The sequence below is a fragment of the Amblyomma mixtum genome, chromosome 1, assembly GCF_055824585.1.
Source record: "Amblyomma mixtum isolate Tamu chromosome 1, ASM5582458v1, whole genome shotgun sequence".
Lineage (NCBI taxonomy): Eukaryota > Metazoa > Arthropoda > Arachnida > Ixodida > Ixodidae > Amblyomma > Amblyomma mixtum.
Genome location: NC_143012.1, coordinates 81,956,662 through 81,971,325, shown reverse-complemented (window position 1 = coordinate 81,971,325; position 14,664 = coordinate 81,956,662). Strand labels below are relative to the sequence as shown.

General features: G+C 46.6%; 1 protein-coding gene across 1 annotated transcript in view; it reads left to right on the top strand.

The window, feature by feature from the left end:
- The window catches only part of LOC149366965 (uncharacterized), a 49,339-nt gene extending 40,198 nt beyond the window's left edge, over window positions 1–9,141 (top strand). The window contains exons 10-12 of the mRNA XM_089553371.1: window positions 2,415–2,625; window positions 6,565–6,731; window positions 8,350–9,141. Coding sequence (XP_089409497.1) covers window positions 2,415–2,625; window positions 6,565–6,731; window positions 8,350–8,991 — 1,020 coding nt within the window. The 3' untranslated portion in view covers window positions 8,992–9,141. The remainder of the gene's footprint in view (window positions 1–2,414; window positions 2,626–6,564; window positions 6,732–8,349) is intronic.
- The last annotated feature ends 5,523 nt before the right edge of the window (window positions 9,142–14,664 follow it).

The window sequence follows — 14,664 nt, the reverse complement described above, 5'->3', positions numbered from 1 at the left end:
CACTACGGCGTCCCTCATAGCCTGAGTCGCTGTGGTACGTTAAGCACCCATAAACCAAACAAATTACCATGATATGATTTTTCTTACGCTGCCCCTCATTACTTCCGACACAGAGTGCCGACTACTACTACGCTGACGGCTTTTCGACCGAACAAGCTGTATATGCTTTGCGTAAAAGTTCAGTTATAAATTATTTAGTGCTTATAGGCGAAATGCCACATATTCTAATGTCTTCGCTCTGGCTTACCACTTTCCACGAGAGACAGCTGTAAAGCGGGAAAACCACCTTAGCTGCCCCTTAACCTGTGTCGCCATTGCGCGCCTGCAATGCTGTGCGGGGAAGCCAACATAACTGGTCCTCAGTTTTTCGCTATTTTCGAAATCTCTGCTAGTGCCTTCGAAACGTCGCTGAAATGCGTGAAAAGGTCGGTCCGTTTCGCTAGTAAGGATCGCCTGAGGTGCCTTCCCTTCACTGACTAATAACCCTGTCACACGGGCAAGTTTAGTGACACTTTCACGAAGTACACTTCTCCAGAACGAGTGACACTTTCGGGGCGTGCTGCTACACGGAAAAATAAAGTGTCATTTGGAATTGATGGTGGTGACGATGGCTTTTCAAGTAAGGCACAACAAATATTACTTTTCGCGCTTCAAAGCGTTAATGTACAGTTAATGTACAGTAGATTCCAAACTGGAAGTAATTTTTTATGATTATCAAGGAGCTTTGTGCAATATTGGCGATTACAAAAAAGGCTTCGCAAGACGAGACAAGCCAGGAGCAGTACTTCACTTTTTGAAGCATCATGGCTACCCACAGCGATAACGTTTCTGCGCAGCTGACACAATCTGATTGGCAAAAAGTGGTGGCGACATACATGTGCAAATAAGTTTACATGAACAAGAGGGCAAAAAAAATTAGCTGCGTTCAATAAAACGCCATTTTTATTGCCGACGTTGTATTCTAATTTCGAAACGCTGCTACCGAGGCTATACACTTCGCCCCTCGGGAAAAGTGAAGTGCGTTCCCCAAACCCACTTCTTGCCGAGTGCGTTCAGCAGCGAGTGTCATTAAAGTTCATCTTGTGATACGATGCGAATGACACTACAGGCGAGTGTCACTCGTTAAAAATGACACTAAACTTGCTCGTCTGACAGGGGTATAAATTGCACTGCTCTTATGTTCATTTCGGACGAAACATTATATGGTGAATTTCGGCTGTACGAACTATTTCTCTATTTTTTTACCTTTTTGTTGTAATAAGGTTTGACTGCAGCAGTCTGAATATGGCGGTTGAGTGACAAACAGCTGCAGAGAAATTGATGCAAAACGCGCTCGGAAGTTGCAACAGAAGCTGCTCTCTTAAGTGACCCCATAGTTTTTTGTAATGAATGGCTTGGGGTTAAATGTGGGTTCACGCCATTAATTTCATATCTGTATGGCTGCTGGAACAAAGAAAATATCTGGATATGCTTTTAAGGCCAGGAGCAGTTGGTGCACAGGGTTGTCTTCCATTCTCCCTACAACAGTCGAATGGAAGTGAGGGAAGTTTGTAACGAAGGAGAGAGCCTCTGTGTTCGACGATTTCCAAACCATCTCGTGGAGGGCACGCAGCTATTTGTAGGCACCTTTATTCAGGGTTAGAAAAATAAAAATGATGGCACATAGTGCGTGCAGTCCGCAATTGATGGCGCGGTGCTGGATGTAGTAAGAGAATATGTCTGTTTAGGGCAGGTAATGACAGCTGATCCGGATCATGAGAGGGAAATAACTGGAAGAATAAGAATGGGGTGGAGCCCATATGGCAGGTTCCCTCAGATCATGAATGACAGTTTACCAATATCCCTCAAGAGAAAAGCATACAACAGCTGTGTCTTACCAGTACTCACCTATGGGGCAGAAGCGGGGAGGCTAACAAAGAGGGTTCAGCTTAAGTTAAGAACAACACAGCGAGCTATGGAAAGAAAAATGATAGGGGTAACATTAAGAGATCAGAAGTGGGCGGAGTGGGTGAGAGAACAAATGCGAGTTAATGACATCCTAGTTGAAATCAAGAGGAAGAAGTGGTCTTGGGCAGGGCATGTAATGCGGGGGCAAGATAACCGCTGTTCCTTAAGGGTAATGGAGTGGATTCCAAGAGAAGGCAAACGTAGCAGGGGACGGCAGAAAGTTAGGTGGGCGGATGAGATTAAGAAGTTTGCGGGGATACGGTGGCTGCAGTTGGCAAAGGACAGGGTTAATGGGAGAGACATGGGAGAGGCCTTTGCCCTGCAGTGGGTGTAGTCAGGCTGATGATGATGATGATGAGTGCAGTGCGACAATGCATCTGTGGGGTAGTACATCTTGTGCCTGACAGGCGAGAAACGCGTGGCCAGAAGTCTTGGAGGATGTCACACCTTGGAAACACGCTGTGCAGGGCGATACCCAGACCGTGGACCGGGAGACTTGCCTGCGACTGTACCAGCGGATGCTGCACAAGTTCCAGAGCGGCCGCTGCTCCAACTATGCGCCCGCCCAGGCCAAGTCCCTGAACAAGGCCATCGGCCAGTATGCCCAGTCCCTGTATCGCCCCCTCTGGCCCAACATGGCTGCCTACGAGCGTCAGGAGTGGCAGGCTGTGACTAACGGTACGTGCGACTATGTGCCGGCAGCTTGCCTGCTTGCTTCATTGATTATATTCATGCATGTATCCCTGTCGCTGTGTGTATCCCTGTGTGCATTGCTGTACCTGGTGGCATATGAATGTTCAGCACCTGCTTATTGCCTTTTGCATTAGAGTCTTGTTGATTGGAATTATTAGCTTTATCGAGCATCCGATCTGTTTGACGTGGTACTTTTGTTCCGTCAAATTATCTCAATAACGGAAAACCGATCTGTTTGACATGGTACTTTTGTTCCGTCAAATTATCTCTCAATAACGGAAAACCGATCTGTTTGACATGGTACTTTTGTCCCGTCAAAATTATCGTTCAATAACGGAAAATATTCGATAATTCAAATTCTGCATGCATGTATGGTGCTCGATGCTGTGTACAGTCTTTGTCAAGAGTCTTCGAGCCTTGGGGTTTGCTTTTGAGTTTTATACAGTGGAACCCCGATTATGCGTCCTCCGGTCATGTGACGACCCGCATTTCACGATGAATTGGCGCAGGCTCGGCGAATCTCCCATAGGAATGATGCGTTAAAAGCCTCGGTTATACATTATCATGCCCCCCACCTTCGTAAGGCGGCTGACAGGAACTGTACAGAATGAGAGAGGCTGGTGGAACGCTTTATTAGCGGACGCCACGTCAACCCAATTGGTTCCAGATTGGAGTTAAAACGGAGACATGCGCACAGCAGCCTGTAATGACGGTTTTTGCCGACGGCTTGGGCCCTGACTCCGCGCGTGCTACCTGTGGCCGTTGCTGCTAACTATCTCGTCTGGCTCATTTTTCTGCCGCTTCTATGACAAAGGCGGGAAAATGACTTGTACAGTCACACCACCACTGAGGCAACAACAAAGCCCTTTTTATGGGGGGTGCTTAATGGCCGGGAGCCATACATCTAATGCTTGCTATTCACCAAAAAAGTTTTTTCTCCGATGGAGCACCAAGACGGTAGTGATAGCATGAGCGTGTGCTAAGCGCTGGTACAACTGACGTCAAACTAAATGTCATGATTAACGCATCAATTTCATCCCTTTGATAATGGAAAGACTCCCTGCAACACGACCGCGCTCTGGAAGTATGCTCGGCAATGTTTCTTCAGCGCCCAAAGGGCAGCAAATCACAGTTGTATGTAGGCGTGACCTCAGAACTGCCGCAGCCTCGCAGTCCCCAAAGAAACGCCTGCACCGCGGTGCGCCAGTCGGCGGAAAATGGTCGCACCAGAGAACGGCTCTGGATAGTGGTCTGTACACCTCAAAATTTCACCCTGTGGCCTTGGGGACCCTTGACAAAGGCTGTGCGTGCAGTCTGGCTTACCGTTACCACCCGTGACTATGTGCCGTCAGTGCGTGTTGCTTTTGTGCAGCTGTGTTGTTACTTCCCAGTGTGGGCTACGCAGTTGTTGTCCTGTCAAAGTTGTGGTGAGCCATAGCGTAGCATCCGTAGTGGCATTTGTCACTGGGCTCTCTTCTTGAGGCCCGTTCACGCTTGGAAGTTGCAGAGGTTGTGCAACTGCTTCGGTCAACGAGCGACAGTCACAAATGGCTGCACTGGCCGAAAGCAATACTCGGAATAACTCGACCGGCAGTTCTTAATCTTTTTAGCCTCGGTGGAACCTGGACAGCTCTGAAAAGGGGCTGGGGAACCCAGGGTATTTTGGGTTCCTTTTCTTCCTCGATCAACCAATGAATGAATCAACTCAGTGAATCATTCAAGACGCGGGTTCGATCCCGGCCGTGGCGGCCAAATTTCGATGAAGGCGAAATTCTAGAGGCCCGTGTACTGTGCGATGTCAGTGCACATTAAAGAACCCCAGGTGGTCGAATTTCCAGAGCCCTCCACTACGGCGTCCCTCATAGCCTCAGTCGCTTTGGGATAAACAAACAAACAATGAATGAATCATTCACTGAAAAAAAATTACAGGATTGCACTTAGGCCTGCTTAAGAGTGGAAGTGCAAGAGCCTTTCCCTGTCCTCTTTTTCTCCCTGCATTTTTTTTCTTTTATTTTTTAATTTCATTTTTGTTTTTAAGATCACAGCGGTGACCCGCATTGTGGCACTGTGAAAGCCATGGCTATTCTGGCGTCCAAGTGCTACAGCGACGTCCATGGCTATTGCGATGTCTAAATCTGTTTTTGGTTTTTAATTAACTAATTACTCCACACGTTCCAAATTTGGAACTTAGCAAGATTTCTTGACCACTACGTACTGCAATCAAACTTTTTTTTTCATATATCTTTATAGAACGACATGAACGTGCGGACAGAATTTACGGGCACTTTTTGATGATGCGTACATAGCCACATAATGCTGTCGCATTAAAATTGTTGAGTGTTGCTGTGTCCGCTACCAGGGTGGAGCATGTCTGGAAAGTTTCCACTGGGAACATGGTTGACTCGAGGCAAGCAGATTTCAGAGTTCGCCCTCCCCTGTGCTGCTTGCTTTGTCACGACAGTTGGACCTTCCTTACGTGATGATTCCTGTGAGGACATTTTTGTTTGCTAAAACACCATCCTGTTATTAAGGCAAAAGCCTTTAATGCCTCATACTCTCGTTAGCAGCCGTGTCGGCAGATGCGTCCGCATTTCGGTTACGTGCCTTATATGGGCATATGCCAATCATTACTTCATCGGTACTTAATCGATGGCATTTGGATGACTAATTGAGGGATAATAGTTAAGCAATTAGCCTAATCAACCTTTCTAGTCAGACCACATAAATAAATAAAACCGAGTAGGAAACTGGTCGAGTTGGGTAATCGAACCAGGGTCTCTGGAGTGCTAACCACTCCGCCATGCCTGCTCGATGGTTTGGAATGAGCAAAGGCGCGTGTAGTGAATATGGTCTCTTCGTTCACTCCCCTCTTCCTCCCTTCCCTTACGGCGAGGTTCAGGTGTCCACGGAGGTATGTGAGACAGATACATTTCCTTTCCTCAAAAGGTGTGTACTCCCTGGCAGCGTTGCAAGATGCTTTCACGTTCCACTCTTAGAGGCGAAGCTTAACGGCTTGACCCCACATCAGTGACACAAGCAGCAACACCGCGCGAAAGGCTTTCGCCTCACCGCACTTTAGGTCAACAAAGCGCCCCCCTGAATTTTTTTGGTTCCCATGTCTGCCTGGACTGTCGTGCAGTAATGAAATTAACAACTCCTCCTGTTAAAGTCGGCCCTCTATGAATGGTAAGCACAAAGTTACTAACAGCTTTTGTGAAGTGGTTTCGTGCCGCCTCTGCGTTAGACACACACACCTTAAGCTCAACTTCATATCTGGGAGAAAGAAGACAAACAAACCTCTCTGGGAAGCATGCATAGGCATAGTCTCAGTGAACCACATTTTATTTTCATGCCCGGAACTTGAAAATCGAAAACAGCATTTCGCATAATTTTATCATGAACACGTTTCTTTCCATCTTGGATTGCTTTTACAAGAAAATTAAGTTGTGTGATTGTCGTGAAAAGAAACCTTTTTAACAAGCTGTACCTTTAAAACTCCCAGTTAATACAACAGACATTTTTCAAATCTGTGTTTGGCATATGATGGCCTGGTCACTTGTGCGCCATAGAGCCCAACACAACACGTCACAAGAACGGACAACTACATGATTGAAGGTTTGGTTTATGGGGTTTAACGTCCCAAAGCGACTTGGCTATGAGGGATGCTGCAGTGAAGGGCTCTGGAAATTTCGAAATTTCGGGGTTCTTCAACGTGCACTGACATCGCACAGTACACAGGCCTCTAGAATTTCGCCTCCATCGAAATTCGACCGCCGCGGCCGGGATGGAACCCGCATCTTTCGGGTCAGCAGCCGAGCGCCATAACCACTGAGCTACTGTGGCGGCTACACGACTGAAGGGATGTGTTGAGCACATGCGACTGGGTGCCATTTGGTAAGGTTGAGTACTCTCTTTCCCCGGCAGTTCTGCATGACCTGCACGGCCTGGAGAGGCCTCCTGGGGACCCTGAGATCGAGAAAGTGGAGACTGTGCCCGTCTTCGAGGAGTTCTTCCTCACGGGTGTGCTGGGAGTGCCCGCGGATTTCCAGCCAAGCAGCAGCCACCAGCTCCCCCTGATACCGCCAAACGAGGTGCGTGCTGCCTTGGCAGACCTCGCATATGTGGGTCGTCTGCATTTTGCAGCCTTTTCTTTTTTTACTTTAATGCATGAGCAGTAGAGGGGTCGGTACAAACAGAAATGGCGACCACTGCCTGTCAGTAGCTGCGGCAGGTGGAAACCTGTCCACTGGGCTGGAATGAGCTTAGTAACCCTAGGAGCACAGGTAAATCGGCCCAGTATTGCAAATGAATGGTTTCGCTTTGGTCTTTTGCAGAACCGACCTTCGTCAATACAGTTCCAATATTGGGCCGGTTATTTGTGCTGCTGGGCTAACTACTTATACGATCTTAGAATACTACCTCAGATGTAACAAACCTTAGCGTGCCACATCGGATATAACGATGTTACATGTGTCAACCTTTGCTGTAATGAGCTATGGGGTGTTACTTTGGATGTGCTTTCGGAGGTGCTAATGAGCTTTCGTGTCTAAACCTCAGTATACCCCTTTTAAGTGCACAAGTTAAGTGCACTTAAGGGGAGTGCGTGTCGGCATCTGGAGTGATACTTTAGGTTACGCGGTGCTAAGCGGGAAAGCAAAGTGCGCTCGTAGCAAAGTGCGCCCGGGGCTCACGAATTTCATGTCTGCGGATGTTTGTTCCATCTGAGGTTTGGTGCCATAGCCCTGGTACATTGTGACAGTCGCATCATCTTTGTTCATCATAGAAAGCGTTCCTAAACATATCCTAAACATTTGAAAAGTGGTAGTGGCACAATTTGCTGTCCAGATCTTTCTGATAAAAAAGGAAAAACAAAAAAATCCCCCCCCCCCCCCCGCCCCCCTTTTTTTACAAGCTCTGTGACCTTCACTCCAGTCAAAAGCGAACAGATGCTACTGGGCTCTTGCATGCTTGCATGTTAAGGGGGGATGAGGGTCTTGAAAACTTTTTTTATTTGTTAACATATCTTTATGAAACTTAGCACCTGGGTGTATCATTGAATGCCGATTTCGAATATGCATTTAGATTTCAAATATCACACCTGGAAGGAAATATATGGCAAAATAAAATATCCTAATTAGGTCATTTCTTACGGGCCTTTTTAGTAATTTATCAGCTAAATAAACATTTTTAAAGACTAAGCAGACATTTGCAAAGGCCCAAAGCACATCCTAAAGCTAACAGAATGTCTACAAACTAATTTTGTTGATCATAAATAAACAGCGAAGTTGGGAAGAGAAAATGATGTGGCGGTAATTAGCCCACACTTCGCCTAATTGCTCATATATCATGTTTAAAGGAAAAAAGAAAGCTTTAGCATGTGCTTTGGGCCTTTACAAATGTCTACTTATTCTTAAAAAATCATTCTTTAACTGATAGATTACTATAAAGGCCCGTAAGAAATTGCCTAATTTGAATGTTATTTTGCGATAAATTTTCTTCCAGGTGAGATATTTGAAATCTAAATGCATATTTGAAATCAGCATTCTATGATACACCTGTGTGCTAAGTTTCAACAGGTTGTGTCGAAAAATAGAAAACAAGTTTTCAAGACCCTCATCCCCCCTTAACGGTTTGTTTACGCTGATGCTTTCTTGTTTGATGTTCACTTGTTTGTCACTAACCTCACATGACTGTCCTGGTTTGTTGCAGACAAACATGGCAACTTTTGGACGACTCGTAGACCGTTACGCAGACGGAGACCTGGGCAAATGCTGGTTGTTCTTGCAGCAGGACGAGCCCTTTCCAGCGCTTTGCGCGGCTCTTGATGCTGTGAACATCGAGAGCATTCGGTGCACCGACTGCACTTCCAGGGCCCTTTTAGAGGACGACCTCTCCCCTGGGGCCAACAGGGAGTTGTCACTGCAGGTGTATCAGCCCCCGTGCTATCGGTGCGAGCAGCTGCGAGAGACCCGCCGCAACTACGACGTGCTGCGCAGTCGCTTCCTCTCGTACTTTTTTTGGCCCCTGTTGGTGGATGACCAGGATGTGATGGAGACTGTGGACCTTCCAGCCGGCACTCGGTCAAAAGGTCGCAAGATTAAGCGTGTCCGCAAGAGAATGAAGAAGCCGTGGGTGAAGGAGGCCTGGGCAGAGCGCAGGAGGCGAGCCGCTGAAGCAGCGGCGGCTTCCGCGGAAGGCGGACAGGAGGAGGCCAACGGCGAAGAGGCCGAAGAGGCTGAAGACAGCGATGATGAAGCGACGCCGAGCACATCCCGAGGCGAGGGTGCTGGCGGTAACATGTCTGTTGATGAAGGCAGTGGTGACGGAACGACACCAAGCACGTCCCAGTGAGCGGGCTGTAGTGAGGACATGGCCGTTAAGGGGGCACCCTGGTCTTTGAAAAAAAAATTTTTATTAATGAAGTCACAGTTATGAAATTTCCAGGCCACATGTAGTTTTGTGCGCTGATTCTGGATATGTCATTTAATTTCGTGTAAAACAATTCCTTGAGCATTTGTGCAATTTTTATGCAAGTATTTTGGGAAAAGTTTTGCAGAAAATTTGCTGCAGGGAACTCGCTGAAATGCATGCCATTGGGTTCTCTCGACACCAAGGAATGCAATAAGGGTGAAATTATCATCCTGGCTATCATAGAAGTTGAGTTATAGAGTTTTGAAGTTGTCGCTTCAGAAATGAGAAGAAAAGTGTGTATTCCTGTTTGTGAAGTGGCAGCTTCAGTACCCTGCAACTCAAGTTCTATGACAGCCAGGATGATAATTTTACCCTTATTGCATTCCTTGGTGTCAAGAGAGCCCAATGGCATGCATTTCAGCGAGTTTCCTGCAGCAAATTTTCTTATATGCTCTCTCCAAAGACTTGCATAAAAATTGCACAAGTGCTCAAGGAATTGTTTTACACAAAATTAAATGACATATCTAAAATCAGCACACAAAAATACATGTGGCCTGAAAATTTCATTACTATATCTAGATTAATAAAAAAATATTTTCAAGACCAGGGTCCGCCGCGCCGTTGAGCAGTGCCAAGCACATCCCGGGGTTAGGGTCCTCGAGTAGAGGCACAACTTGAGCGCTTCATTCTGCAAGCTTTCATCCGCAGAATGTGGCAGCAGGAGCTGTATTTATCATTTATTACCATTTTTTTTTTCAACAGTTGCCACAGTTCTTTCATGTATATTGTTCTTGTTTGTTCTGCCTGAACATGGGCACATTTGATTAAAATGTTCCTTGAAGACTTTTGAGCATTCATTAGAACTACTATAAGATCTACTGTAAGAATATAAGGTTATAAATCCATTATAAGATTATTTGTAGACGATTGTGTTATTTACAGGGAGATACATGGACCTTCGGACATCGCCACCTTACAGTCAGAACTTGCTAATTGGTGCGAAGGCTGGCAGATGGAAATACTAAACGTTGCTGAGACAAAGTCTATAAGGTTTACCACTATATCTATGCAATAGTCAAGGATTACCCTATAAACAGTCCAAATATTGAAACAGTCAGCATTCATAAATACTTAGGTGTCCATATATATCAAGCAACCTCACTTGGCAACATCACATTGACGCAGTCGCCAGCAAGGCATTTCACTTACTCGGTTTCATTAAACACAATTTACATCACTCTAGCGCATCTGCAAGACTTCTGGCATACAAAGTGTTCGTCCCAAAATAGAATATGCTTCACTAATCTGGAATCTCCATCAGGTGTATTTAGTCAATAAATTAGAATCTCTTCAAAATAAAGCTGCCCTGTTCGTCAAAGGAAAGTATGAACGCACATCTAGTGTTACGAAAATAAAAAGATTGCTAAATTTATGCTCTTTGGAAAAAAGACTGTTTTCTCTTTTGTCATGTTTCCATCAGTGCTATCACGCACCGTCGTCGTTCTCCAGCTCATATCACACCTGCTCATTGCATTTTTCCACACCTTGACCACAACTTCAAAGTCTAGACCATATTTGCTCACACTAACTTACTTCATCATTCGTCGCTCTTCATAGCTATTGCTCACTGCAACAAACTTCCAGAAAGCATTGTGTCACTACAAGCCACGATCAATTTGTTTGTGAACTGAAGGTTTTTTTTATATGAAGCATCTGCCGCATTGTTTGTTTTCATTATTTGTGTTGATTATTGCTTTTATTCATGCCTTCTAGTCTTCCCCCCCCTCCCCCCCCTATGTAATGCATCCCTCAAGCCTTTAGGGTATGTGAATAAATAAAAACTTCTCAATGCAACAGTGTAGTCACTGGTGTTTTCACATGACCGATTCAAGTTGATTTTATTTCGCACCGCAGTATTACATCGAAGCAGGATGGTAACAAATAATAAAATATGTAGACGTAAGCTTACAGGCTTAGTGCATTAATCAGAGAAAGCTGTTCTAGATTTTTGTTTTACCATTTAGTCCTGCATTATTCGGCCATAGAATCTACATTGGCAGCCTTAAGAGGGAGCCTAGCCGTGCTCTTGCTAATCAGTGAAATCTGGCTAAGCCTACTAGACTACTCAAGGCCTCTCCGCTTGCTCCGTGACGTCACGCTAGTTGTCTGTCCTCTGCTGGCAGCTGGGAAGGCTTGCCGGTAAGGATGGGAATGCTCAGAAAAGAACAGAGAACTTCGGGAAAAAACTGTTTTTCTCGTTTTCTCCCAAGGCTTGAAAATCGGCAAAAAAAAAAAACCAGGCAGTGTCTGGTGCCAATCAGCAGAAATCTCTTGAAGATTCATGTGCTGAACAATAAAACCTTGCTAAACGGTTGTGTCAAAACAATTGCAGAAAAGGTCGCAACTAGCGTGCCATTCTTCATTTGTTGTGCTTAGTTTTAGTAGCAATCAGCTATGACACCTACTGATTCATGGTGACACACAGCGCAAAAAGATGAACTCTGTTTTGTGCTGTATGTCACCATGCATCTGTACCGACTAGCCCAGTTGAACGTCATGCTGAATTACTGAGACACATTAGTACGTTGTGTTCTTGTATTGCCCCTTTTGCATTGCATTCGTTGTGAGCGAGAACTTAACACCGTGAGCACTGCTGAGCTGTACTATTTTGCACTGTCTCATTTTGAATATGGCAAGGTGGGTATACATGGCAATATTTCGAAAGTGAATTTTTACCGCAGCTACAGGTAACATTCTGATCAATGTAGTCGCTGTGTACCGGCTATTTATGCGTAAATGAAATTTACGTCTTCACAAAAGAGAAAGAAGATAGGGTTACATCTGGCATTGGCAACAATATAGCGTTTTTTAATTTTTAGTGTATGCTTCATGCTGCTGATTGCCGAGCATGGTGATATTAGGTGCAGAAAGTGCTATTGGCAACATCAATTTCAAACTGCCGTATTATGTGCCTTTGAAGATATTGCGTCGAGTGGGAAGCAATTATCACCACATCTCTCGAGTCAATCAGTTCCAAAAAACATATGCCGAAATGCCACATACAAAGAATGATATTCAGGGGTTCGAAATTTCCGAAAACCTCCACTACGGTGTCCCTCGTAGCCCGAGTCGCTTTAGGACATGGAGGAAAAAAAACTAAGGAGGGAGCATGACGTCACGCGGCCAGCGTTCGCAAGCCGAGTGTTTTGAAGTCGTTTTCTCTCTCAGTTTTTCGCTCTCCGAGCCGGTCATGGAGGAAGGAAAGAACTAAGGAGAGGCCCTGACGTCACTTTTTGTGAAGCTGCCCCGAAACCGGAAGTTGGCTCGGCTCTCCTCACTATCTTCCTTCTCCACCGAGCTACGGGGCGGGGATCGCGCGCGGCTCGCAAGCGCTTCGTAAAAGAAAGGTATAAAAAAAAAACCGCGCTGCTCGCCGCTACACTCCTACACATTCCTCCCCGCAAACACGCACCTAGACCACGGTGTAATTATTCTTACACCGTGACCTAGACACAGACCGGCGCACAGGTGCGGTGAAACTTTTCCGACGCCAGGCGAAGAAAGACGACATTGCGCGCCGCTATTATAGCTCAGCTCGCCATCCTCCTCGGGCTACCGTACACCCGCCGTGTGGCCTTCGAAACGCAGCTCAGCATCGCCGAGAGCGGCTTGTTTCTGTGCTGTTTGGTGAGGTGCGAAAGTTCATTGATCAAAACAATCAACGCTTCTTCGCGTGTCGAAGCGCGGTTCCGGAGTGTCACCTTTTCGCGAGATTCATTTAAATGCATCGATCGCTCCGCGTAACGACACCAAGTTTGACGAACAAAATATCAAATGAGCGGTTATTTGCTGCATTTAAAAGCAACCTTAGATGCGTGCGTAACGTCACGACGCCAGGCATGTAGACTTTAACACGCAAGGCCGAACACACCGTGCCGAAAGCCCGTCCACCGCCACCGAGAAACACTCGGGCCCCTAGCAACAACGACGCTAACGACGCCGTACGCCGTTGCTAGTGGCCCGAGTTTTCTTAGCAACAACGACAACGTTGCTAGTGGCCCGACTTTTTAAGCCTAAATTTTGACGTCACTTCCGCCACATTCTTGTCAATGCATTTGGAATACGAAGGGCCTCTCCTGAGTTTTCCTTCCTCCATGGAGCCGGTCCTTTATGTTTTGATTCCGGTATGTTTTAGTGCGCGCGTATGCGCGACCCGCGGCGCGGGCGTCTACAGCAAGGAAGTTGATCTACAGTTAGTCTGCCGCGCTAATCGACGCATGCGCGCGCGCAGCGGGGCTAGACTTTACCGCACGCTATCACGTGGAGGGATCACGGGGGGGGGGACACACTGTCTTTTTTTTGCTATATCTTTACTTGTTAAGACGAGGCTTCAAGGTTGTCGCCGGACGCTCCCTCCTCAGTTTTTTTTCCTCCATGCTTTGGGACGTGAAACCCCCATAAACTAGTGTTCCTGTATATGCTCCCACAGGGAGCCCTGCGGGAGCATATACAGGAACACTACCATAAACTAGGGTGCCTCGATGCGCGCGGCGGCGGCGGGAGGAGCGCGCGCATCGAGGCACCCTACCATAAACCAATCAGCAGCGCCACAGAGTTCAGGAATCTCCGCCCGCTCGTTCCTCTGGCGGGTGCGAGATGGCGCTACCGGTACCAGCCTCTACGAAACGTTTGGTTCACCGTCGCTGCAGACGATGTGGATTTCCGATTAATTCTGACCGAATCACGTTAGTCAGATCCCAATGTGTACAACCACGAGATGCAGGCCTGAGAATCTTGAAACGTGCACACGAGGGAGCCGAACGGAATGAACTGTACAACAGTCTCAACCGCGGAGGCTCAGTGGTTATGGCGCTCGGCTACTGTCCCGAAAGACGCGGGTTCGATCCCGGCCGCGGCGGTCGAATTTCGATGGAGGCGAAATTCTTGAGGCCCGTGTTACTAGGCGATGTCAGCGCATGTCAAAGAACCCCAGGTGGTCGAAATTTCCGAAGCCCTTCACTATGGCGTCCCTCATAGCCTGAGTCGCTTTGGGTCGTTAAACGCCCATAAACAACTAAGTAAAAGCACGCCAAACACGTTCACTTTTGTGCGGTCCGTGCAGGTGATGGCCTGCGACAGCTAAGGCTGACGTCAGTTAATCGTGTATTGCTGTTTTGGTTATAACGCTCGGTGCCACAGGTATCGTTTGGACCAGAAATCTCCGCGGAGTATTTTTTTTTACTACCACTTTCAGGTCTTGCGGCTGATGCTGTAAGCGCACGGTAGAATGCAGGACTATATGGTTGAACCAGAGCTCTAACACCTTTCGTTGCTAAAGAGAAGCATTGGCATCACTAGGCGCAGTCAAGTTCTGATCTAACTCTATCCTGCTTGACCCACGCCAGCTCCTCGAAGCGCATAGAGATTTTTGGCCCCATGGAGCTGAGGGCTGCTACCTTAATTACGCACAAGACGCATTCAAATGGAAACTAAAATTTACATGCTTGGAAAGAGTTTGGAATTATTAACTTGCCCCTTGTAATTCAGCAAATCAAACAGGATATTCAATTTGCAATTCTAAAATTTCGCATATTTGCACACCTGCAATGTTGT